Here is a 27,588-nt window from a genome sequence, read left to right on the forward strand (position 1 = left end):
GGATAAACTAAATTCTAATTATAACGCCCATTTAGGACCTATAAAAGATATTTTTGAATTCGACATAATCAATTGTCACTTTATTAAAAACGAATTTAATTCATTATAACATTTTTTGGAATTCGTTATAACAAAACAAATCTGTTATAATGAACAGATATACCTTAAATTCGTAATAACAAATTCAAATAATTGTAATAGCAAATTAATATTAACCATGAAATAGTCTTTGTGAAATCGAATACAAAAAGAAAGAGAGAGAGAAAAAAAAACAACAACTAGAAAACTAGTTGCAAGCCACTAGAGTTCTTTTGTCCGAATAACCATCCTTTTATGTGATATTGTTCCACCTTAAATTACACAGAAACATAAATAGTAATAATGTCTTGTATGGAAGCTACGGAAGCCCATTTAGGACCTATCAAAAATATTTTTGAATTCGTTATAACGATTTTTTAGAATTTGTTATAACGAATTTAATTTGTAATAACAGATTTTTTGAATTCGTTGTAACGAATTTAATTTGTTATAACAGATTTATTAAATTCGTAATATTGAATTTAATTTGTTATAACAGATTCATTGAATTCGTTATAACGAATTTAATTTGTTATAACAGATTCATTGAATTCGTTATAACGAATTTAATCTGTTATTACAGATTTGTTGAATTCGTTATAACCAAATTCCAATTCGTTACAACGAATTCAACAAATCTGTAATAACAGATTAAATTCGTTATAACGAATTCAATGAATCTGTTATAACAAATTAAATTCGTTATAACGAATTCAACAAATCTGTAATAACAGATTAAATTCGTTATAACGAATTCAACAAATCTGTAATAACAGATTAAATTCGTTATAACGAATTCTAAAAGGCTGTTTAAACAAATAAAATTCGTTATAACGAATTCTATAAAATCTGTTATAACAAATTAAATTCGTTATAACAAATTCTAAAAATCGTTATAACGAATTCAAAAATATTTTTGATAGGTCCTAAATGGCCTTCCGTAGGAAGCCCATTTGGGACATATCGAAAAATATTTTTGAATCCGATATAATGATTTGTCGAATTTCTTATCACGAATTGAATTCGTTATAACAATTTCTTTGAATTTGTTATAATGAATTTAATCTGTTATAACAAATTTGTTAATTTAGTTATAACAAATTCAAAAATTTGTTAATACGAATTAAACTCGTTTTAACAAGTTCTAAAACTTGTTAAAAAGAATTGAATTCAAATAAATTCGTTAAAACGAATTCGACAAATCGTAGTATAGATTTCATATATATTTTTCTATGGACCCTGATTATTGAATTCGATCAAACGAATTTAATTCGTTATAACAAACTTTGGAATTTGTTTTAACGAATTTAATTTGTTATGACAAACTTAAGAATTTGTTTAAACGTATTTATTTAAGAAATAAACAACAATGTTAAAAAGTTTTCCGGGAAATGAACTTTTAGTTGGTCACATGATCAAATACTGTGAAGCCCAGTGAACTTTTTAACATTGTTGTTTATTACTTATAATTATATTTGAAACGAATACATATGTACATTTCGAGTTAAATTGTATTTATTACATGGGCCAACGTATTGCTTTGTAGTGACGCGCAATGACCTAGAAGTTGTTTGGTCAAAATATCACATCGCTCTGTGATCCGGTCGCGGTATGACCTCTGAACCCCAAATGAAATTCACACAGAATTGAACGTATTTTCTCTTCAATAGGTTCATCTATACGGAAGCCAATTTAAGACCTATCGAAAAATATTTTTGAATCCGATATAACAAATTGTCGAATTTGTTATAACGAATTTCATTATAACAATTTCTTTGAATTTTGATTTCTTTGAATTGAACGATTTTAATTTTTTATAACAAATTTGTTGAATTCATTATAACAAATTCATTACGAATTAAATTCGTTAAAACGAATTCAAAAATTTTTTATAACAAATTTGATTCATTTAAACAAATTCTGAAATTTGTTTTAACAAATTAAATTTGTTTAAACACATTCCAAAGTTTGATATAACGAATTAAAATATTTCAATCAAATTCAATAATCAGGGCCTATAGAAAAATATATATGAATTCGATATAACGATTTGTCGAATTCGTTTTAACGAATTTAATTCGTTATAACAAATTATGGAATTTGTTTAAACGAATTCAATTCGTTATAACAAGTTTTAGAATCTGATAAAACGAGTTTAATTCGTTATAACAAATTCGACAATTCGTTATAACAAAATCAACAAATTTGTTATAACAGATTAAATTCATTAACTTTTGTATCTTTTAATTTAGTGGAGTTATGACTGTCTTATTTCACTTGTATATTCCTTGTGACAAGACCTTTTTTATGTACTACCAAATTTGACTCTTTGACCTTTACCTTGGAGTTTTTACCACTTTATAAAAACTTTAACTTTGGTCACAACTTTTGAAAGGTAGATATTAGGACTTTCATATTTCACATATGTATTTTTGGGGCAAGACCTTTCGTTGGATACCAACAACTTTGACCTTTTCAATTTGACCTTGGAGATTGAATACTTATGGAGAACCTTTAACCTTGACCATAACTTTTGAATGGTAAGGGCAAGGGCTAGGGCTTTCATATTTCACATACCGGTATGTAATTCCTTTTGAGAAGACCTTTCATTGGATACCAAGAACTTTAACCCTTTGACATTGACTTTGGAGTTGACATACTTTTCAAAAACTTAAACCTTGGCCATAACTTTTGAACGGTTAGGGTTAGGGATTTCAATCTTCACAAATGAATTACTTGTGACAAGACCTTTCTAAAGAAACCAACAACTCGGACAAATTCACCTTAGAGTTTGACCTACCTTTCAAAAATTTATCCTCGGCCATAACTTTTGAACAAGTGGTACTAGGAATTCTGTATTTCACAATCGTATTTCTTGTGAGAAAACCCTATTTGGGGTAATGATATAGCTAATTTGCAATTAAGAAAATTTTAATCCTTGTTATGTTGCCATTAGGGGTCATCAGTGTTTAACAAACACATCTTGTTATTTATACATGTATTGAGAAGAGATAGCTAGGGTTTTCATATATGACATGTGCATTACACAGATAATTCTGAGCAAGCTATGACATCTTACCCTAACTTCAATGATAATTTCTACATCAATGACATATGATAGGGTGTTTATATAAGACACAATATATCATGAAAAATAGCATCTCACTCACAAAGACACCGAAAGCGGGGGACCACAATTCTTTGAATTTGCTTGTTTCCTTATATATTTCATTATTAAACTTAGATTCTCTATTATGGCCGAGCCCTACCCTCGGGATCATGATGTAAACAAATTTTAATTTACATTTTCCCAGGATACTTCCACAGGAGTTTCAACAATCCTGATCCAGTGGTTCTTGAAAAGGGTTTTTTAAAGATTGTATATTTTTCAATGTAAAACTAGGATTCCCTTTCGTGGCAGCGCTCTACTCCCTAAAAGGCTTTTTTAATGAACGCAGCCTATGTTTTCTTTTCCTGATTGTCTCCCCTTCACCCAAAGATGTTTTGTACCAAGTTTGGTTGAAATTGGCCAAGTGGTTTTTGAAAAGAAGTTGACAATGTGAAAAGTTTACAGACGGACGGAAGGACGGACGATGGACAATTCATGATCAGAGAAAACTAACTAGATTTTTCACATCAGGTGATAATTCAATTTTCAGATATCTGCAGAACAACAGCATCTCTACAATACAGAACAATATCCTCAAAGGCTTGCCAGAATTATATTTTCTGTAAGTATATTCTAGTAGACGTATCAAAACAAAATAAAGATACTCCTATAACTTAGTAAAAAATTAATGTACTTGTGGCCAGCTGAAATTGTGGGATATGAATTTCGCCCCGTCTGTCTGTCCGTTTGTTCCTGTCTGTCATTATTATGTCTGCTTTGAACAATCGTTTCCAGATACCTGTTAGTTTTTGCAATGGAATTTTACGCAACAACTTCCTATAATCCAAGGGAGACCTCTATTGTTTTTGAGGTCAAAAAGGCAATGTTCAATTGAATGGTCATAAGCTCAAATGAAATCTTCTATTTTAATACTTTCGATTTTTTGCAATATCGTCGCCTTTGGCTTGAAAAAGACCCTATTTATGTTGATTTCAAAAGGCCAAGGTCGTATATTCATAAATTCCGTGTGTCCATATCACTTACATATCTAGTCGAGCTCTTGAGTTTTGGCAAGAATTAACTTGTAAGATTTCTAACTTCAATATTTAAGAGACACTTCATTAGAAGTCGAAATCTAGGCATATACATGTATAATGTAAACGTACTCTTTTAAAATTTATATTGATTATTACTTCTTATGCCCCAGTAATCGAAGATAAGTGGATAATTATGTAGTTTTTGCCCTGGCTTTTGTCTGCTTGTCTGTTAATCTTTATGTCTCTTTCTCCGCAAAAACTTTAACCATGGCAATATCTTTGAAGGGTCAGGTCTAGGGCTTCCATACTTCACATACAGTAAAATCACATATTTTTGTAGAGTCAAATTTTCATGGTTTGAGGAAAAATTCGTAATTCGTGGGGATTCGAATTCGTGGATAAAGAACTGCTCAGCAATTATGTATGAAGCATTTTACTTTTTGTGGTGAACATGAATGCGTACGTGGGTCTCTGAATACATCGAAAAATATGAAAATTAACCCCCATGAAAAGGTATGATTTCACAGTATGTAATCCTTTTGAAAAAGCTCTTCAAACAACTTTGACCTGAACCGGAAATTGGTTTTTGTGATTTAGTTTCGTTTTAACGTTTTACCTACGTTCTTATATAAATTCTTAAACACTAAAAAATATTAATTCTCAGATCATACAAGTAGTATAAAACTGCCTGTGTACGGAGGCTGCACTGGGGTACGCAGGTAGCTTAAGGTTACAACCAAATATTCAACTTGCCTTTATGATATGACGTCATAGTAAGCTATATGACGTGAAGGTTAGAGATAACAATTTCCTATAATCGATATCTAAGATTTATTTGAGGTCGTAAAAATTAATCAAAATATGCAGAGGCATTATACAAACAGAATTTTGTCGTTTCTGGGTATCTGTAGTTATCACAGGACTTAAATACCAAACCCGTGACGTCATAACTGTTGATCATGCAGTAGCAGAGTGAAAGTGAAAGGTAACGAAAATTCATGTAAACAAACACAAGAAATCGGAGTTTAAAAGCATTTAGAATTAATATCATGTGTGATTCATGTGGGAATAAAGCTTATGAATAAGGTATGGTAATATACTTCAACAATTTCTTCGTAGAATTAAAGCAGGGAGGGTGTTTACTTGCCGATCGGCCTTTCCTCTGTCGTTCGTAACAAATAAGATGCAAAAGTTCAACACTACCCCGCACACTTTGAAACTTAATTTTTGTTTCTATCTAAAGTTCTTATTCTCTTGTTTTTGAAAAGTGCTGCTAGAATCGTATGATTTACGGGAATTAATGCATTTTTTTCAATGTTATGAACAAAATGTAAAAAATTTGGGAAGGTTTCGTCAGAAAGTGTTGAATAATTATTTCTGTGATAGAACAGTAGGATTCTAGCAGCACTTTTCTTGGTACAGAGATGTTTTTACATAATTATTATTACAAATTGAAATTAATTATCCCCGGGGTAGTGTTGAACTTTTCACTTTTTCATTAAGGCATATTTTCTAATTATAGACGTCACGTGGTGACGTCGTGGTGAAGTGCTTCATGTAGTATAAGTCCCATTGATTTCTGTAGAATGCATATTTATAACAAAAGTTTTATGCTTGACTTTTCCGCTTTATAAGTGGTACATAATTATAAAAAAAAGTCTTAATTCGCCGAATTCTGGTCCATGTGCTGCCTTAACATACCCGCGTAATACATGTTATGTTATGGGAACTCAGGGGACCTCTCTGGTGACGGAGTGGATAAACATTAGTTTGTTTCTTCTCTTGCATGCGGTCGTTAGACCTGAATAAGGCAGACGGATGCAGGGGATGAACAACTAAGTGTTTCACAGTACACCAAAGCACGTAAGACCTGAATAAGGCAGTCACTTGGTTGTAGAGAGAGGTGGCATACCACAATTAAAGGTGGGGGAAGTGCCAAGATGCAGCAGTACAATTAGGATGGCAGGACCTGAAGAAATTACTTGCGGGAGACACCCGTTGACAACAGTTAGTGGTTGTCCAATCAAGAAGAAACCCCATTATATTTGTATATATTTGATTATAATCGTATTGGTCAACAAAAATCTGAGTTAACAGGTTAACAAACCTGAGTGTAACGCCTCGGTGATACAAGACATATCACCAAACACCAAGATCGGCCGCGTTGCACGTTACAGACCCTTTATCAAGACCTTGGAGTTTAGCGTACTTTCAAGAAAAAAAAATATTGTTCATAACTTTTAAACAGTAAGGACTAGGACTTTCGTACTTACCATATGTAATCTTTGTGACAGAACCTTTAAGGTTAAATGAAACTTATTACCAACAGCTTGTTACAAATTTAATCGATTGATATTTTACACTTTAATTAATTAATTAAAAACTGTTCAGCCTAACAAATGGCGATTAATATAGTTTTTAAAAATATACAAAACACAAGTATATGTTTTCAAGTTTTGCTGAATTATAGTTAATCGGGTAAATAAATAATAAATCTAAAAATATCATTAGACATGTAATCTTTATCAATTCAACGTATATTTAGAATTTTAATTATTCATAAAACCGCTTACAATCGACATTACGGACGGAGTTTGTTTCCAAATCTATTTTTAAAAAAAAGGCCTGTGTTATTGTACTATTATTCGAAGAAAATAAAAACATGTAGTTCACAGTTCTGTTCTTTGTGTGCATACTTGTACAAAAGGAATTCTAGTCCATAATTTAATAATTATTCCGTATGATTTTGAAAAAATTAAAAATCTATGTGTCATATCAAAGCTAGATTATTCGTTGTTTTCCACGTAAATCTCGTTGTCGTTAATACTGAACCGTTTATATAGTACATGATGTGACGTCACACCAGTAGAGTCTCGTTCTCGATCATTTCAAATTTCGCTTGATTGGATATTTAAAACAGGTACTATAAAAATAGAGACTTTTAAATGTGACAACTTCGTTAATTGTGCATAGATTTTGATGCAGTTTTTTTTTCTTTCGTATTATTCTGTTGTAATCTGTATTATTTCAATTATGTTCTAGATGCACGAGTTCAAACGAACATAAATTATAAAAACTAAAAGCACAAACATATAGGATGAGCTCGCATGCGCGAGTGCAACAGCTTTTTTAATTTGACAATCATTGTTACATTGAATAAATTTTCGTCACATACAAGTAATTATCCCGTTCTACAAAAAAGAAAGATGATTTAATTTACACATGCATTCATGAAAAGAAAAACCATACAAATTAATTTACTTGGGGAGGGGGGCGGAGTCTGTTGCACTTAAGGCAGCGCAAAACTTCGAATGACTTGAAAACCCCTTATTACAACCCAATACGACATACATGCCTAGCATGATTTTAACCTACATAACTGCGAAATCTGAAACCAATCTTCGATACAGCCACGCCCCCAATTCTGTAAACAAACCAACGTGTTTACCGTAATTTTTATAAATATAGTAAATAAAACCTTACCGCAGGTAATCTTTAAAAGTTTTTTTCAACGTGTTGAGACATCGAGACTTACGACGTTTTTAGTTATCAGTTCTCAAATTTTCCCTGCTTTTAAATCATGAAATGAGACTCCATGATTAAAAATAGATATTAAATTTCCGGGATGGGGTGCCTATGCGAGGAATCCTACTCTAAAAAACCGATAGAGAGTATACAGTACATGTAGTTATGATTTTCAAATTCTAGTCACACTTGTACGAATGAAAACAGTGCTAGGTCACCTGAGCTGAAGGCTGAAGTGAGCTTTTCTGATCACATTTTGTCAGTTGTCCCTCCGTCTGTAAACTTTTCACTTTTTTAAATTCTTCTAAAGAACCATTGGGCCAATTTTAACCAAACTTGGTACAAATTAAAGCATCATTGGGTGAAGGGAATTATCAATTTTTTAAATAAAGGGTCAAGTCCTCTCACAAGGGTCAATAATCAAGAAAAGACAATAATAGGGTGGGTTCATTAACGTAGTAGGGCGGGGCCACAATAGGGAATCAAATTTTACATTGAAATATAAAGGGAAAAAATTAAAAAATTTCTTCTCTAGAACCACTGGGCTCTAAGAGCTGAAACATTTGTGTAAGCATCCAGGGGTACTGTACGAGGGTTGTCCCGAAAAATCATGGACAAGTTGTCTCGCATGAATAATAATCGTTACTGCGTTCTGAAATTTTCACTACTTCTTAGTACATATTTTCTTAATAAATATAGAAAATTTCAAATGGATATATGCATAAATAAACGAATTATGAGATTTTATATTATGTATTGTATCGTCTTACGGCGCACGGATGATAACGTCAAAGTGCCTAAAACAGCGTCAGATACTTCAAGTTTCCTCTTTGCGCTCAAAAAATAAAGTTGGATAAGTCCCTTTTAAATTTCGAAATTTCATTTAAGCACATGCTTAAGTCTCCATAAACAATTGAGGAACAAATCTAGCACAAATGTACGATCTTCTGATGATTTATTAGTTAGATACGGACAGTATTCCAACATCATTCAACGATATTGTCAACATTGGTCAACGGTCAACATTGACAGCGTCTTTAGCTATTACAATTTTAGTTTGTCTGTATGTCTTGTACTACCTCGGGACTCGATCAAGAAAAACTTTGTTCAGAAAACTCCCATTTCATTTATATACTAAAGATCTGAAAATTTTGGGGGATTTTTTTTCCTATGTATTCATTAAAAGTTCTATACGGCGTTATTACACCATCTAAATTATAGCGAACTGATCTCCGGTGCGCCGTAACGTCACCAAACGTCACCGTTTTTCGTGTGTTGTGTTTACCACTCTCCCATTTCAAATTCTCAGGAAACTGTCAAAAATTGACCAAATGCATTGAAAATTTTAAGAAGAAAATAGAATAAATTGTGGAATTGAATAAGGATAATTTTTATCCTAATCTTATCTATTTTTAAAATCTTTTGTTTCAAATCAATATTCCTGTATTCTCTCATAAAACCTTCGTTTTTTGACCGTGCGCCGTAGGGCCTTACCCTGTGCACATTCAAGCATTATAAAATCTATATTTTTGTGTATATTTTATCCAAAACATTATAATTAACTTAAATATGATAAATAAACATTCACTAAAAAAATTTCAGCTTAATACGCCCATTATTTTTCGAGAAAAACGCTTTGTCCACGATTTTACGGGACAACCCTCGTATATTCTAAATTGTAAAAATCATGACCCTTGGGGGTAGGGCGGGTCCATAAAAGGAACCCAATTTTTACATTATAATATAATCTTCAAAATTCTTCTTCCCAAGAACCACTTGGCAAAAGAAACTGAAACTTATGTGAAAGCATCCTGAGGAAGTGTAAACTTTAGATTATTGAAATCATGACCCCCTGGATAAGAGCGAGGCCACAAATTGGAATTCAAGTTTTACAGTGAAATATATAGGCATTTTTATTTTATAAAACTTCTCAAGAACTACTGCACCAGAAAGATCAAACTTAAATGAAAGCACCCTTGGGTAGTGTAGGTTCTATATCGTTCAAATTATGACCCCAAGGGTCATATCCTGTTCGTTCTCGGGAACTAATGGGCCAGAAGAGCTGAAACTTATGCGAAAGCATTATACAGTGTAGTGTAAATATTACATTGTCCAACTTATGACCAATGGGGTAGGATTGGGTCACAACATGTGTTCCTGGGGGGAAATCTGTTGAAAAACACCATATGGTCAAAGCTACTCATGTGAGCGGTGTGGCCCATGGGCCTCTTGTTAAAAGTATTTGAATGCTGCATTCTTTTCATATACAAAGTAAATGTCAATTTTTTGTAGAGATCTATCAGACAATAAAATTACTGAAGTAAAGGAGAATACCATCAACGGAATACACAATTTATCCATACTGTAAGTATATATTAAGTAAACTCAATTCCTTTTATAAGTCTGTCTATGCATTTTTATGTGCTATTTATGTATTTCCTATTGTATTCCTAACTCTTAAAAAAATTAATTTTTTTTACTTCAATAAACTCGTGCTGTTATAGTTCTACAGACTCCGTGTATTTTAGTTATAATAATCTACATGTAATTGAGACTAGGGACAAGCCAACATCACAATTATTATAAATCTCATATACTTTCAATGTAGCAATTCGGAGCGGACCCGATCCAAAATGATTTCATGACTTTAACTTATCTATCCTCAACTTCCCTTACTTATGCAGCAATATACCTTTATCACCTGCAAACGGAGTATATATCTCAGTTGATTCGATACGCAAGAGCATGCTCTACGTATGAACAATTTCCAAAACGAGGTAAATTATTGAGAAGCAAGTTGATGAAACAAGTATATAAGTCGCTTCAAGTCACCATTTCGTTAAGTTCTATGATCGATACAATGACCTTGTCAGGAAATACAATTTATCATTGAGTTTAATGCTGACTGACGTTTTTGATACTAATTGTTAGTCCATCATTTATACTCTGAATTGAAGACTGATTTTTTTCCGCTATTTCCCAATCATCACAAGGAGCACACGGTGGGTGTGGCCGGTCAGCAGGGGATGCTCACTCCCCATGGCACCCGATCCAAACTCTGATCTTTCAGATGTCCGTGTTTGCTCTGCTCCTAATTTGTATTGTTTTATGGACTTTTATATGGACTGAGTTAATTAATCATTAACTCAGAGACATAAAATGATAAACATATTTCTTTCCTTGTGTTGCCAGTTCTTACTTCCATGGAGTCATGATTTGATAAGCTTGAATTTAGATGTACATGTATGTTAAAAGGTTGTCTTAATTATATTCCAAAGAAAGAGTGTGTCGTCTTTTGTTTGATAAAAATTGCATCTATTTTATTAAATGATGCATAGATTGAAAATAGCCTCGAATTTCTGTAAAATAATGCAGACGAACAACCAAAGCAAACGGACACTGTTTAAAAAGCAACTCATTTAAGCTTTCAGCTCAGGTGAGCTAAAGAGAAGTATGGAAAAGATAAATTGATTGACTGAGAGAAATAAGTAAATTAACTTAATCGAGTGTTCAACAATAATTGTGACAATTTTTTTAGAATGGAACTTGTTTTTATATTAAAAATCAATTTTCAAAATAATTTTTAGATTTCTGCATGGGAACGAAATATCAACAATTCATGACAATGTTTTGAATGGTTTGCACAATTTATACGAATTGTGAGTATACTTTCCTTCAAGACCTTTTTGTCAGTGTGTCATGTAGTATCAATATATTTGCATTTGTAAAGTTACTTCCTGATTTCTTAAAATGTAATATAATTGTATTTATTTCAATATCACAACAGTATTAAAGAGAATGGGGCATTTGCAATAAATCATGATGGATAATATCTACAGACTTAAGTGAATAGTGGGTTATTAAAAATAGTAAACATTCGTTTTTATCGTTCTTTAGATAAAAGAAAAAGATGATCATTATGGAAGGGAAATAATGATATAAAATGATTTTTTCTTTTAAGAAATCTTTAAAACCTTACACTGCATTAAGTAACAGAGAAATTTCTTTTATAAATTCTGAAAAGTCTTTCCGATTTACATTCCCAAAGATGACAGTGGGATACATTAATTGATACAGTCAATACAATAAATCCAGCATTGTAGAAGCTGATGACCGTGATGTCTTAATCGTAGTTTTCTTTTTATAAAGAATACCATATTATTGCATGCAGTACATTATTCATTTATCAATAACATGCATCAATTTTTATTTCACATCTGAGAGTACAAAAATTTACCTCGTAGGTCCGAAATACTTTGTTATTGCATTTATACCTTTAACATATCGAATTATTAGTTTTAATTGTTATTTCTTTCCAGATCTCTCTCTGAGAATAACATTTCCACAATTCAGAGCAATGCTTTTAGCGGTTTGCAAAATTTGAAATTACTGTAAGTGAATCCAGTTTGTATGTAGTTTTGTCATAAATATAATATAAAAACTTTGATAAAAAGACTCGAAACTTTGAAATTAATATCAAATTTCTAAAGGTTGACAATTGCAAATATATACAAACTTAAGTGTTAATTGCAAAGTAATATAGCTGTTTTTCATCGATAATTTGGAAGAAGTAACGTACTAAATAAATGTAAGGCTTTCTTCCAATATTTTTCACGATTAAAAACCTGTGTTTCTTTGCATAATTATAAGGTTTTATTTTTTTATTCTCATATCTATATACTATATGCAAAGGTTCTCTTTTCAAGTTACACAATTGTCAATACCGAGTTTGCTACAATTTTTTATCACTGTAGGTACCTGCAGGAAAATAACATAACTGTGCTAGACAAAAGTCTTTTCCTTGGACTCCCAAAGTTAGAAAAACTGTATGTATGCGATGTTAATTTATATTTCAATATGAACAATACGAAAATTGCTCTATGAGGATTGATCCTGATAAGTCTTTAAGAGTTTTGAGCAAATATTTTGTACCTAGCTACAAACATAGCTTAATTAGAAATCAAAACAAAAGACGGGGGTTCAAACGCTTCGTTTTGGGGATGCGGTATATTATATACGACATTTTTGTACTAAAATTGTGCCTTTACCATAAAAATCATCCTTAATAAGTTCTTTCCTCTATCATTTTTTATTTTATATAAAATAATAATGGAAAAAATAAGTTTTATTAAATTTTGAAAAAGGCACATTAAAACGTCGACAAAGAAAAAGTTTCAAATTGATTCGCATTATCATTTTTTACCTTTCCAGATCTGCATTCATAAAATGACATTTTTAAAGCATTTAAAATTATTATTCCTAAGTTTTAGACTTTTTTTTAATTTAAATGATTGATCAAAGTTATCCTTAATTTTCAATAAAGAAAGTTAAAAGTTGGTGATTATAAAGAAAATTTTAGATACTACACAAAATGCTAATTCTAATCATATGGTTTTTTATTTGCTTGTTTATTATTTAATGTCCCTCGCAAAATTTTTTCACTCATATTGAGTGCAAATTTCTTCTGAGAAGAAGGCTGCAGATCCTGACCAATGCTCAGCACTCAGAGCCATCGAGTAGTTATCATAAGGATTCTTTTCTCTGACAAACACTTAACGGTGCGACATAAATGTTCGTTTATACAGATTCATCCGAATCACCGGCCGTATCTGAGCCCCGCAGTGATTTCGAACCCTCGACAAAAGGAACAGTTCCTTACTTTTCGACACTTAAGCAGACGTTCTTACCACTGTGCACACAAGCAACTAAACTTTGAGATAAAGATTTGCTCATTTTCTCCCTTGACTTTAATATGTTTAAGAATGTGGTTACTTTTTCGTCACAATATGATAATAACGTTCAGAAAAAAAATAATTCAATACATATTTTAGAACCAGATTAAACATATTGAACACAATAGCTCTGTTTGCAACCAGATTGGGAAAAAATTGGAATCTTAACTTAACAGTACTGTAAATACTTCAAATGCGAAAAATTGATAATTTTCCTCTTATATAAAATTTCATCACAAAAAATGTTCCCGTTAAATCTAACCATTTTTGTATTGAAGTTAATTGTATTTTTTTATTGAATACAGATTGAGCAATCTTAGGTCAATGTCAGTATTTAATATAAAATGAGAATTTAAGAAATAACTGTCCAGACAAAATCTGCTGAAAAAAACTTGATCAAATCTCCTTAAAGTCTGCACAAAAATGGTTTAATAAATATTGAGACAAATGCTTTATGCTGACTCTAATTTATTTTTCAATTAAATGTAGAATAAATTATTATTCTGCAATTTTGAATGGACTCTTGATCAGAAACAAACATATCTAAAGCAATGTTTTTGTACAATTTTAGGGAAAAAATCAATAAAATGTTATTAATCGGAAGGAACTAGATGCGCACTGGAAATCAGTTATTTTTTTTCTAAAATTGTGATATTACATTTCAACCGTTTGTAATTATATGCAAGAATGGATTAGATATATTGCAAAATGAACACTTTTAAATGTTTCAGGTCAGTAGAAAGAAACCCTTTCCACTGTGATTGCATCTTAGCCGACTTTATTGCGTTTGCCCAATCAAGAAACTTGACAATAAAGCATGCAGATGAACCAAAGTGTTTTACTCCAAGTGACCTGACCGGAGTACTATTGAAAGATCTTTCATTAGAGGGAATGGGTTGCTACCCAACAACAATGATAACTAAGCCGCAAACATCAGGTACAAATATGGGGTATTTTTTGATAAATGACATTAGAAAATCCTATAAGACATGTTTGTGTTTTCATTTTGGAAACAAGTACATAATCCAAGTATCCACATAGCAAGTGAAACACGGCACGCAAATTAATTTAATTCATCTTACCTCCAAAGTATTACTTTTTTCATGTATTTATCTTTTATTTCTTCAATTACAGAAATTTAGACATGACAACTATATCATAAACTAAACAAACACGTTGTTAGTAATTAAAAAAATCAAAAAGAGAACAACAAAAAAACACTTAACTGCAAAAAGCAGAAAATACTACACACATGATACAGTATTTTGCGTAAAGGATAGCCAGTCAAAGGGGAATTGTCCATTAATCAAAATGTGATTACATTGCTTGTTGCAAAGTGCACAGGAGGAGACAATGTGTACGTAATTCAGTTATCTGAGTATAAAAAAAAATTTGAGGAAGATCTATTTTCTAAGCAAACCTGAAAAAAGAATCTTAATAAGACTTGGTACCAATTATATATCATTCGATTATTTGAAAGCATTTTGTCTTCCTACGCGGTACATACAGGTATTTGCGTTTAGTGTTAAGATTAAAAATAACAATAAAATGATTTGACCTGTAATATAATTAAAGTTAATTTGCTCTAAATGAATAACAGTTTGCAGATAACAATTTGCTTTCGAACAGGGTGCTGTGTCCTAGTTTAGCAAGTTCATGTATATATCTTACCATAGCTAACGAAGATAGCTCTCATTGTGTTTATCGGCGCAAACTGCATGAACTATACTCTAGAAAACAAAGCTACATGTAACATATACATGAAGCTGTATTCTTTCAAAATATTTTGGACTGATATCCCTTTTTCTTTCTTTTTCTTACAAAATGCTTTGTAAGATAACAAGTGTCTTTCTTTATCCTGCAGAGCGAAAAATTTATTATATCGTATATTATTATTACTTCAATTAATTGTACATCGGTGAAACGGCGACCACATGGAGAGGCAGAATCCGGTTACATTGACAACATGGTCAAGTCCCCTAGACGTTTAGATGCAGACAAGGACAATTTTAATTGTTTCCTTTCTGTAAACTTTTAAGAGACAATATAATTGAAAGAAGAGAAAAGGAAAAAGATTTCATTCAAAAATTTTAATTTTAATCTAGTCTTAACAATTTTATTTTATTTGATTTCTGAATTAGATTTTCATACAGGTTATAACCTTCCCATGTTCTCCAGTTAATAGTATCAAGACATTACGGTTAACCGGTTACAAAACGGTCGTTTTGGTATATTATTTTATTTTATCAATGCCTTTTCTCAACTCGCTAACTCGCTGGAAATGAATAACTTCGAAGAGTTTGGTTACAATTCAGGTAACTTTTCCTTTTTACATTTTCATTATCATATACATCAACTTTTTTCTGTTTGGTTTTTTTTTATTTGAAATAGATGTATCATAGAAGTCATAAAAATTCCAATTTGATTAACAACCTCTCTTTTCAATTCTGTTTAGTATACAGCGTGCTGAAATTACTTTAATTTGATTTATACATCTCATGATATATGAAAGAGGTTGATTTTGCCGTTTTGTTGATATTTCAAGACTTTGTAAGTCATAGAAAATGGATTTTAATTTCAGTTGTATTTGTGCCTTATACATTTTAGCTTTCAGAAAGGTTTTAAATAAATATTTCTAAAATATATAATAAAAAGTGTAAAGTCTTATTAAATATCTAAAAACGCTTTTTGAGCAAAACATATTTAAGCCAGTGTATAAACATGGTTCATTTTTTAATAAAAAAAAAAATTGAACGTAAATTCAGTAATGTTATGTGTGATCGAGTCGACGTGCAAAACGCTTTCAATTTAAAAAAATCAATCAATTTTTACTTTTCTTAATTTCAATACATAGTCATTGATTAGTCAATGAAGATTGCATTGAAGTCTAAGGAAACAATAATTTTTTTATGTAAACATAAATTAAAGTTATATTATTATTAATAAATACTGTAATGATACACTAGTATATAAAATAATAGAAAGAGAAAAATTGAAAATTATTTTCACCTAATAATTATTTATTAATAGTAAGTTTAGATTATTCAAAAACAGGAAAAGGTAATAAAATCTACAGTGTGCTTTCATACTTATTCTAAAACAAGATAATGTCCAGATATATTGCAAATTCAACCAATACATGTCTGTTGTGCATCTAATTTCGATTACGCACAAGATACTATAAACACACTTTTTTGGACCAATTAATCCACGCCCTTCCTCAGTTGCTAAAAAAGAAATTTTAAAGACAAACGAAATTGACCATTACTAAATTTGTGGATGTAAATATAAGCATTTAATTCTGGACCAATTAATCCACGCCCTTCCTCAGTTGCTAGAAAAAGAAATTTTAAAGCAGTCCAGTGTTTAAATAATGGATACGTAGAGCATGCTGTTGCGTATCGATATTTTTTTTTCATCAACTTGCTTGTCAATAATATACCTCGTTTCAGAAATTGTCCATACGTAGAGCATGCTGTTGCGTATCGAATCAACTCGAGATATATATACTCCGTATGCAGCTGCATAAGTATGGGAAGTTGACGATAGAAAAGTTAAAGACATCACGTTTATCATATAGCTGGTTGTTAGATTACCATTAGACAAACGAAATTGACCATTACTAAATTTGTGGATGTAAATATAAGCATTTAAGTATCAAGTATTTACAGGGACCTGCAATGAATCTTTGTTTGTAAGGTTCTTATGAAGTTTCGGAATCCAATATATATAGGGTAGTTCTAATTCATTTTGGCTCTTTAAAATATGAAAAATACAATGTATTCAAAATTGATTTAGAAGAATGTTTTCCTTAGAAAAAGAAGTATGAGTATAAGTAGGATTGCTACTTATAAAATTAAATCCAAGTCCTTCTAAAATACAATTTATATAATGAGCCTTACAATCGAAGACAATGTTGTTTCCTGCTTTGCATTAAAGCCCTATCTCTTCTCAATCACAAGTTAAAAGGAAAAATTTATAAATATTAATGAGGTCAAACTTCAAGGACAAGGTCACAAAATTAGAAATCATTGTGTATTTAGAAAGGTCTTGTCACAAGTAAAACACAAATTTAATATGAACATCCTATTTCTATTCATTCAAAAGTCATTAACAAGTTTTTTAAAAGTATGTCAAACTTAAGGGTCACGAGGTCAAAAAACATAGTGTGTTTAGAAAGGTCTTGTCACAGGTAAGATACATGTCCCATATGAAAGCTCTATCTCTTCTCATTCAAAAGTCTTGGTAATTTCAATGTAATATTTATTTTTTTAAGTAGGTTAAACTTCAATATTGTTTTATATCGAGTCTACATTGTGTCAACATTGCCCTTCTTCTTGTTAATGTTAACTTTGTTCACATCGTCGACATCACAATGTTGGTCGATATCGAGTCGACATCGTGTCAACGTTGCCTTATTTTTATCATGCTTATATCGTTCACATTGTCGGCATCGCAATGTTGGTCGATATCAAGTCTACATCGTGTCAACATTGCCCTTTTTTTCTTGTTAACATCGTTCACATCGTCTACATCGTAATGTTGGTCGATATCAATTCGACATTGTGTCAACATTGCCTTATTTTTCTGTCTGAAAATCTCATCAAATTTCATTTATCTCATGTCCCAGCACCTATTGCGACACAGGACCTCGGTTTATACGGTCTCATCTGAACGACTTGTGTTCACGTTCCAAAGTGGGATTAAATTGGAACAAAATGTAATCTGCGTTGAATGACAAGATTTAAAACAAATTTGTGTGTGCAGTCAGGTCAACAATGAAAGTGCTAACTATAGATTATTAATATATTTAAACTTTGGAAACTTTAAGAAAAGTATAATAAAGAGAAATCAGAAACACACAAACAGAATCTAGCCATGCACTATATGAACTGCACAACCCCCTAGCAGCCTTCTCTTTACTTGTAGTAATTGTTACTTGTAGTGAATTGTACTCAGGACTTGTAGTTAGAAGTGCATGTGATGACAGCTTTTCTCATAATTTCTAACTTCAAATGTATACCGTCTATTATGCGATTGTAATTCAATACAGACATAATGTAACCCGTATATACGAAAAGATACTTGGTGATACTAATGTTCACACATAGAACTTAATATCTTGCTTTGACCTGCATACAGTGTTTATGTCTAAAAAGTCAAGTATTCGATTCTCAAGAGCATACCCCGAGTATGATCAATTCTTAAACCCTAGGTAGGATTATGATAGATAAGTGGATGTAACAGGGGTTTCAATAACCTCGTTTAAATTGAGCTTAACGTAGATTCTATGATAGTTATTATGATTTATTTAGCAAACATACCCTATCACAGAGTCGTATTTTGGCCGACTTGTTTAAAAAAAATAACACTTTTGGCCTTCAGTTTATACTGCATACGTACAGAATAATACTTCTATTTGATCAAGCACACGGCTGCTGTGTTGGTCAACAGGGGATGCTTAATCCTCCATGAACCTGATCCAAACTGAAATTTCTAGAAGTACGTGATGGTACCCTCTTCACATGAATTAATTGATTATAGATTTTTGATATCGATCACTGTTTAATACCTTTTATTATCCTAAAAAGATACTTATGTCTTGCATTTAATGCATTTATCATCCATTATCTCTGAACAAGAAATTTGAAATGATTGCAAAGTTATCACAATATAGAATGAACTTTTAAGTGCAATTTCCTGTGCCGGTTTCGCAGTATACATTTTTAAACGTATTGAATTTCATTTTAATTCTTTCTTTTTCGTGTATTACTATCAGTTTAACAACAGATGTTCATCAAACTTAAACCATTTGATACACAATATATATTTATTTTATATTATATATACATGTGCATTGTCAACAAATATTCTTTCGTTGAGAAAGGAACCAGTCATAGCAAAGGTATATGCTTTAAGATACATTTTCGTTTCAAATTATTAATCATTTTATTTTTCTAGTTAAAGCATTTTCCAAGTTACATCTACGAACGTAAAATAACATGTTGATTTGGATATTATTTTTATTTCGTTTTCTTACATTTTTATAAGATAATGGCGCTACATGTATACCTTGTCCTGGTTTTTATTCTCCACACGACGCATGGAGATGAGACACAGACCGGAAGCTGTAAAGACGTTTTACAGGGTTACTTGACGGGGCAACTTTCTTATCAGGTAGAATCTTTAAGGCGGGAATTTAAAAGCTTCACCGACATCATTGAGGAATCGATGAAAAAGTTCAAAGAGGCAGTGAATGCTAGCATACAGAAAGGAGGTATGATTTAACTGTAAATGGATATTGTCTATTGCATATCATTTAACGTATTCAAGAGAGCAATCTGTGGTTTTTATTGTATGAAAACAACAATATAGAAACTTAAATTCTTTACCATGTGCTACTTCAGTGTACATTAGTTTACTAAGGTGACCTACAGTGTATTGCTATCTGTTTTTGTTCGTCGTCCGTAGTGCGTCTTCTGACGTGTAATATAATTTAAACATTCTCATCTTTTTCTCTGAAACTACTGGACCAATTTCAACCAATTTTGGCATAAAGCATCTATGGGTGAAGAGATACAAAACTTGTTTCATGGTCCCTGTCCTTTGAGACCTGCTGGGTAGGGCTAAAGTCACTAAAAGTAATGCAGTTTTATAAATCCTTTCATTTACTCCTGAATTTAAAGCAGTCAAATTTATGGCATTATTGTAATCAGCTTTAGGCTATTTACCAAAATTCTGGAAATGCATTAATTCTCCGAAAATCTCTTTGGGATTGAACAATTTTGGAATCTCGGGCACCCGACAGCTGACTGTGGATAGCGGACTTTTCACGCAAGGGAATGTGTCAAAAGTGATTAATATTGATAAATTTTGTAGGCTGATGAATTTTACTCGATAATCACATACGTTCATATTTGTATGATTTCCATTACAATGAAACTAAGGTGGAATCATTCTCAGATAGTGTAGATTCAATTTTTTTTTTCAAATCAAGACCTCCGGGGGTAGGGTGGGGCTAAAAAAGTCGATCAAAGATTTTTATAGGAATATATATAGAACTCTTTTAAAATCTCCTTTTAAAGTACAGTACTTCAAAGCCATGATTAGTCATATTTATATGGAATCATCCTCGGTAGTGTAGATTCTAGTTTTTTTCAAATCATGACCCCCTTGGGGGTTAAAATTTAACCCCTTCCTAAGTAAACTTTCATTTCTGATCATATGATATGTGCTTATCCTAGGCGGTGTGCGCTCAGGTGAGCGCTGTGGCCCCTGGGCCTCTTGTCTTAAATACCATTTTTATGAGCTCTTCGTAAAGAACTTGTCATGAATTTATCAAACGTCAAAAAAACACTACTGAAACCGACCTAAATCTACATATCGGCTGATTTTTTTTTTTTCAAATTCACTTGCTAGTATCTCAGTTATTACGTTATATCCATTTAAATTGTGATTTAATAAACCTTATTTAATTATATGAAAATAATTGCATTAACAGTAAGTAAACTTTATTTTACTATAATGCGCAAAGATTGGCTCAATTGTAACCCAAGTAAATCTCCCTAAATTTGTTTTGCCCCCATTAACGAAAATTCGGGAGTATAAGATTTTTACCATGGTCGTCTGTCTGTTTGCTCGCAAAAACTTTAACATTATCTAAAACTGTTGAGTGGTATGTTTAAAATTTAGCTTTCAATTTCACAGATGTTTTTTTTAACGCAACTTCTTTTTTCTACCACCTTATTTGACTTTTTGACTTTGTAGTTCGACCACATAACCTTGGTCAAAAGTTTTGAACTGTTAGTGCTAGGGCTTTCATACTTCCCATGTGTTTTTATTATGATAAGATTATTCAAAATGTATAACTTTTTTTTACTTTTTAAAGTAACTTTCTCCTTATCGATGACTTTTGAACAATTGGTGTTCGGTATTTCAAACTACACATATATATTCATTGTGACGAGAATTTCCATGGGTATAAACATTGTTCCTCTTTTGATCTTGGAGTTTGACACAATTTAAGAAAAAATAAAGAGAAAAAATACTTTGGCTATGACTTTTGAACTGTCTACAATAGTACTAGGACTGCATTTTCATATTTCATATCTGTATCCCTTTGAATAACATCGTTATTGACTTTTTGACCTTGACCTTTGGCCCATCTGAGAAACGTGTTTCACTTTACATCTTTTTGTAGGTATTGTAAATAGAGACATTATCTATACAAGATGGGGAAAGAAAGTGTGTCCTTCAAACGCAAGATTACTTTATTCAGGTAAAAAGATTTCATTTCATTAAAAACACCTGCTTTGTAAATTTGGTTATTGTTTTTTTTTTAATCTTCCGATTAATCTTAAGATAATAATGAGAGAAAATAAAAGAAATCATAGTAACTTTGAGAAAATTTAATAGGATTCGTCGGAGGATCACATTATACTCATTCAGGAGCAGCTGTAGAACCTCTTTGTTTACCTAGAAATCCAGAATGGGGGTTGTACAAGGACGGAAATGATGGACATAAGGCTTACCTATATGGAGCAGAGTATGAAACAGAAACCTTTACAAGTCATTTTACTTCTCTGCATGATCATGATGTACCGTGCGCTGTGTGCCTTGTTCAAAACAGATCAATCGTTCAAATGTTTCCGGGTGAGATAATAGCATAAATACTAGGTATAAGTAATCTGAATTATTATTTTAACTGTGTTTTAATTCTACTCGTGAGAGACCAGAAGAGCTTATCCATAGTGAATGTCCGCTGTCCGTCCGTCGAGCTGTCTACCTGTCTGTCTGAACACAATTTTTCAAAATGGTACACCTCCTACGATTTTGTATTTATTTAAATGACACTTGTTACACACATCGACTACACCATGTAGGATACATAATATAATTTTTCGGTTTTTGATTTCGATGAAGAGCGTTGCCATGGTAACTAAAAATAGAATTTTCGTCAAAAAACCCTACTACAGATTTGATCTGATTTCTTTATGATTTGAAATACAAGTAGACTTCAACAGACGACAAATTTCTACATATATTTTCTTTGTTTCGACGAAAGGTATTGCCGTCGTTACTAAATATAAACTGTTCTTTTAAATACTCTCAAAAACGCTTTCCCTCCTACATTTTTGTCTGAGTTCAATATGATTAGCATGACTTTCAAGTATACCAGTCTAGAACATTTGACTCATTATCAAATTTATTGTTTTGCAAATTATTAAAGTCAACTCTTCTCTCATAAATACAATCCAGCTGAGCTAAACTCTCAATAGAAACTTTTCGTTTAATTTACAAGTCAGACATGTTAATTTCAACAATATTCAAAACCAGTTAAAACGTAAATATAGATGAGTAAGAACTCGAAATTCATAATAAATAAACAAGAATGAAGGAATTTTTCTGTTCAATGACATATTTGTTTGAAAATTAAGTATTTAGTTTTCATATTGGAAGCAAACATGGAACATTACGTATGGTCGACAGTTAACATTGTCGAGAAACACATGTACAATCTATCATGAAGTCTAATACTTACTAATTTTTTTCATACTACTTGTACAACATGTAATTGGTAAGACAAAGCCATTAATTTTATTTATTATTACACACTAATTTTTTCTATGGATTTTCCCGCTATTTTCTATTTGGTGTTATAGAGGTCCGTTTTTGTCCCGTTTCTGATTTGTATTGACTTTTTGGTTTGAAATGTGCTGCTCTTTTTTAATTTGAGAAAAAAAATTGCAAACATTCAAGTTTGGTGCTTTTTATTAAGGTAGGATTCTTCTCTTGTTTCTGACTAGATGAAACATTCAAAGTATATGGGCTTATATGCCTTATATATTTAGATGTAAGGAATTAAAAAGACCATATCTTTCTTTCCTCATCACAATTGTACAACTTAAAATAGAAATGGTAATCTGCATTTGAAAATTAGCAAGGACTACTAGTATAGTTTTGGCGGAATGGTGGCGTATGAAAATATCTGCTTTTCTGCCTCTCAAAATTATAACTGAGCAATGATTTAAGTTATTTTTTTTTATACAATCAAAGACTTGAAGAAATTTTCAAATGTAAGTTAAATCAATAATAAGGGACTAAACTTTCAAAATATATAAAATTTATATGATTTTTAAAACAAACTAGAATTGTGTTAGATTTTAAACGCTTCCAGTCAAAGTACAGTTTTGAGCCAAAAATGCATAAAAAGTTTTTTTTTTCTCTCTTAGTAAACGGCAAACTTTTTTTTTCCATTTTGTATATTTATGAGACTACTTTATGTGAAAATAAGAAAAAAGTTGAATTAGGGAATAACTATCTTCTAATTTCGGTTGCAAACTGAGTTTTACCGGCGATGCGAAAGCGGAGCCGGTAAAACGGATGTTTGCGACCGTTAAATCAGCATTAACGGTCGCAAATACCAAAACAGAAGATAGTTATTCAAATTCTAATGCAGTCTTTGCATACTTTTTGTTGTGTACGTCCTATTTTGGGGAGTTTTGTGACATGAAATACGTCACGGGGAATTGTGTTTTGTACTGCTCTATTATGACGTCACAATGAAAAGCTTTCACTCTCGTTAATGCTCGTTTTATTACTTCAAACATCAGTGCACTAGCCATTCAAAAAGTGCTTTACAAAACAATTGCATTAGAATGTAGGAAACATTTGAAAATAACTAATATATCCTAAAATATTAAGAAAAACAGAGAAAATTCGGATTAGCCAAAATCCAGTTTATTTAATTATTTATGAAAATCTGGTAGTATCATGCTATTGACCCTACAAACTGTTTTTTTTTTTTTTTTTTTTTGCCAAAAAAAAGTCTTAAACTTTTGAAATAGAAGTAGGCATCACATGATTTGCAACAATATTTTTTATACTAAATGTCAACGAAAAAGATAATGACATTGACCTGACCTTGCCTCTCATATAAAACGTTCAAATTTAATTTCACTGATACTTTCACTTACTGATATTGTCTTCTTGATTCTGTGAAAATTTCATTGAATCCTACCTTAAATGTGCCCTCTGTATTTTGACATTTCTAAATTATTAAATTATACTGAAAGGAAAAAGAAACGCATAATAGCATAATAGCGAAATATATTTAACTATATGGCCGAAAATTATGAAAATTGGTCAAATGTGTATTTTAATTACTGTGCACTAAAATTACTGGTCAAAATTACTCAACCATGAAATGTATGGCGTCACGTAGGGGAAATGATAAAAAGCCAAAAACACGTGCTTGTTGATGATGACAATTTTATGATCACATTTTGTGGTGCTAATCGATGCATTGGAGTTATAGACATCGTTTTCCGCATTTGCAATCAATATAAATTTCGTGCAATCATGGTATGGCTGATGGAAGTTACACTGGTACCAGTAATTGAATTGCGTAAGTGAATAAAAAGGCAACAAGATGTTGCTGTGCAGTTTGTTTTAAACTTTTCAACAAAAAAAGGTTTTCCAGTTGTCAGAGAGTAAATTAAAAGGTTTCCAACCAACCATGGCGGTGACGTTGACGCGTAACAACGTCACATGAAGACAGGGCTTTTCATCATGTCACCTCGGTTGTTGTCAAGGTATTATCACTGAAACCGGTATTTATACAGCAAACTATCATACCAATATTTTCACCCTAAAATTGGCAGAAATTCTCTGCTCTAATTTGGTCCACAAGCTTGGCAACTTTTACGTCGATTTTACTCTCACGCGCGCACGTACGCGTCGTGTGCGTAATGTTTTTAGCATGTTCACACTGGGAAAATGTAGCCAGTGTTTGTCGAGACGTTCTCACAAACATTCACGTGTACCAAACCAGCTGGATTCTGTAAATTCTATCCTAAAATGAAAATTCGTGGCACTCATTTGGCGGGGGGATTTGTTGGCTTTGGAATAATACAGCTTCTATCAACCTTTAAGACTATTGTTGGAAGAGTTGAATAACAATCAAATGAGAAAGATAAATGCTCTGGTGAACTCAATGCACATGAAAATCAAGGCTGTTACCAATGTGCAAGGGAGATGATGAGAATTTTGATTTTAATTTTGGGGGGTATCGACATATCAATTTTAAAAACTCAGGAATTATCAGTCAAAGTCACACAACATTTTGGTTACTTGTAGATTAAAGATGAATTAAAATGTTTGATAACAATACTGGAAAACATTTTCGAAATAATAGTTTTAATTTAATTTAAAAGTAAAATATGCGTTTCTTTTTCCTTTCAGTATATTATTATTTTTTTAAAATTCCTGAATATATTTTGACATATTTCCACTTTTTCATGTTGACTTTTGCCTTGATAACACGTTTGTTAAGATAACTTTGTGTCCATTTTAGTTAGCTCCTCTGCTGAAACCATGCGGAGAAGACTACAGATTTTCTCTGCCTCTCTCCGACCGTCTATCTGTCTGTCCGTCCCTTAGTCTGTTTAGCTGTCTTTCTGTAAGTTTGTTCCACTTGGTAAAATTTTCTGCAATGTCTTTCCTCAGCACTTTTAGATATTCACATGATATTTGATGTAAAAAAAAGGTTTGTATTGTCTTTTGTATAGTCTATTGTATTTACTATGCTTTCAATCCAATAACAGCGTTAGCGTGCAAAATTTTAATATTTTGTTAAGCACATTTCGAATTGATTGAATTTGATGTTTGATTTCAAAGAAATGAATGCTATTTTGCATATGAAATAGAGAGTCAAGCAATACACTTCAATCGGACTAATCGCGTTGAAAGATTGTTTACGAGAACGGTATTTGTAATAGGCTGCAACACGAAGTCAGTCAAAATCATTGTTTGCTTTTTGTTCAAATGCAAAGATGTATTCTTTTAATTAAAATTAAACATCCAAGAGAAAAGAAATATTTTGATCAACATGTAAATCTTTAAAACGCTCCATTTAACAAGGTGACACGCTGTTATTGGAATGATAGTAGTTTGAGTATTCATTTAAGAATGGTTTAATCTTGTAAGTTCCTTTATTGTCTTTCACAGGTGGTGTATTCAATTTCAGAAGCTTCGTGTATGAATTTTTATGTAAATCTTAAAATTGTCAATAAATGTAATAGTTTGTTTCAGCAAGGAAAACCTGTCACAAAGGATGGAAACTCGAGTACCAGGGCTATTTAATGGCTGGATATTATCGTCATGCAGCGGGTAAAACATACACATGTGTAGACAAGAATCCAGACACCCTGCCTGGTGGTCATTCTAATCAAAATGGCTACATATTATACTTCGTGGAAAGTCGATGTGGTTCATTGAAATGTCCACCGTATGTTGAGGGGAGAGAAATAGTTTGTGCTGTCTGTTCCAAAAAATAAAGAATAAAAAATATATTGCAATACTTTTATGCGCTCTGTTTCTCTGTTATTTTTTTTTCTAAACCAACGCAAGGCATTTAGAACCAATTTTCTTTTTAAAATTATATCATTATTGTCACACGATGGCGTTGTTTTCTTCGAAGTTAGCTGTTTTGTATTCGCAGTATAGATCCAAAGTCCATAAAATAATACAAAATAGGAACAGAGCAAACACAGACCCCCAAAACATCAGAGGTGGGATCAGGTGTCGTGGAGGAGTGAGCATACCCTGCCGACCGGTCTCACCCGCCGTGTGCTCTTTGTCATGATCTGGAAATAACTGAAAAAAAACGTCGTCAATTCAGTCTATAAATAATGGACTTCAATTAGTATGAAAAACGTCAGTCAGCATTTGACTCAATGATAAATTGTATTTGCTGACAAAAAATTGAATCGACCATATATAGAACTTGCGAAATGACTTTATACGAGACTGCTGATATTCTTGTTTCATCAACTTTTTTGTTAATAATTACGTTTTAGTTATTGTTCATACGTAGAGCATGCTCTTGCGTATCTAATCAACTGTAATATGTAAACTCCGTATGCAGGTGATGAAGGTTTATTGCTCTATCAGTAAGGGAAGTTGACGGTTGAGAAGTTAAAGTCATCACGTTTATCATTGAGCTTGGATTTTAGATTACCATTAACGTCTTTTTCATGAAAAATATCTTAATATGAAACAGAATTTCTAAACAATTTACCTGCAACTATCTTAATAAATTAGATAA

At 31.7% G+C, this 27,588-nt stretch overlaps 1 protein-coding gene across 1 annotated transcript; it reads left to right on the forward strand.

Moving 5' to 3' along the window:
* Positions 1–19,510: 19,510 nt before the first annotated feature.
* On the forward strand, positions 19,511–26,818 carry LOC134234257 (short-chain collagen C4-like). The gene is made up of 4 exons (XM_062716308.1): positions 19,511–19,758; positions 21,682–21,759; positions 21,897–22,133; positions 26,574–26,818. Exons 1-4 carry the CDS (start codon positions 19,536–19,538, stop codon positions 26,816–26,818), a joined length of 783 nt encoding a protein of 260 aa, XP_062572292.1. The 5' UTR covers positions 19,511–19,535.
* Positions 26,819–27,588: the final 770 nt, after the last annotated feature.

The sequence above is a fragment of the Saccostrea cucullata genome, unplaced genomic scaffold, assembly GCF_032062105.1.
Source record: "Saccostrea cucullata isolate Sc308-1 unplaced genomic scaffold, CSIRO_AGI_Scuc_v1 ctg11538, whole genome shotgun sequence".
Taxonomy (NCBI): domain Eukaryota; kingdom Metazoa; phylum Mollusca; class Bivalvia; order Ostreida; family Ostreidae; genus Saccostrea; species Saccostrea cuccullata.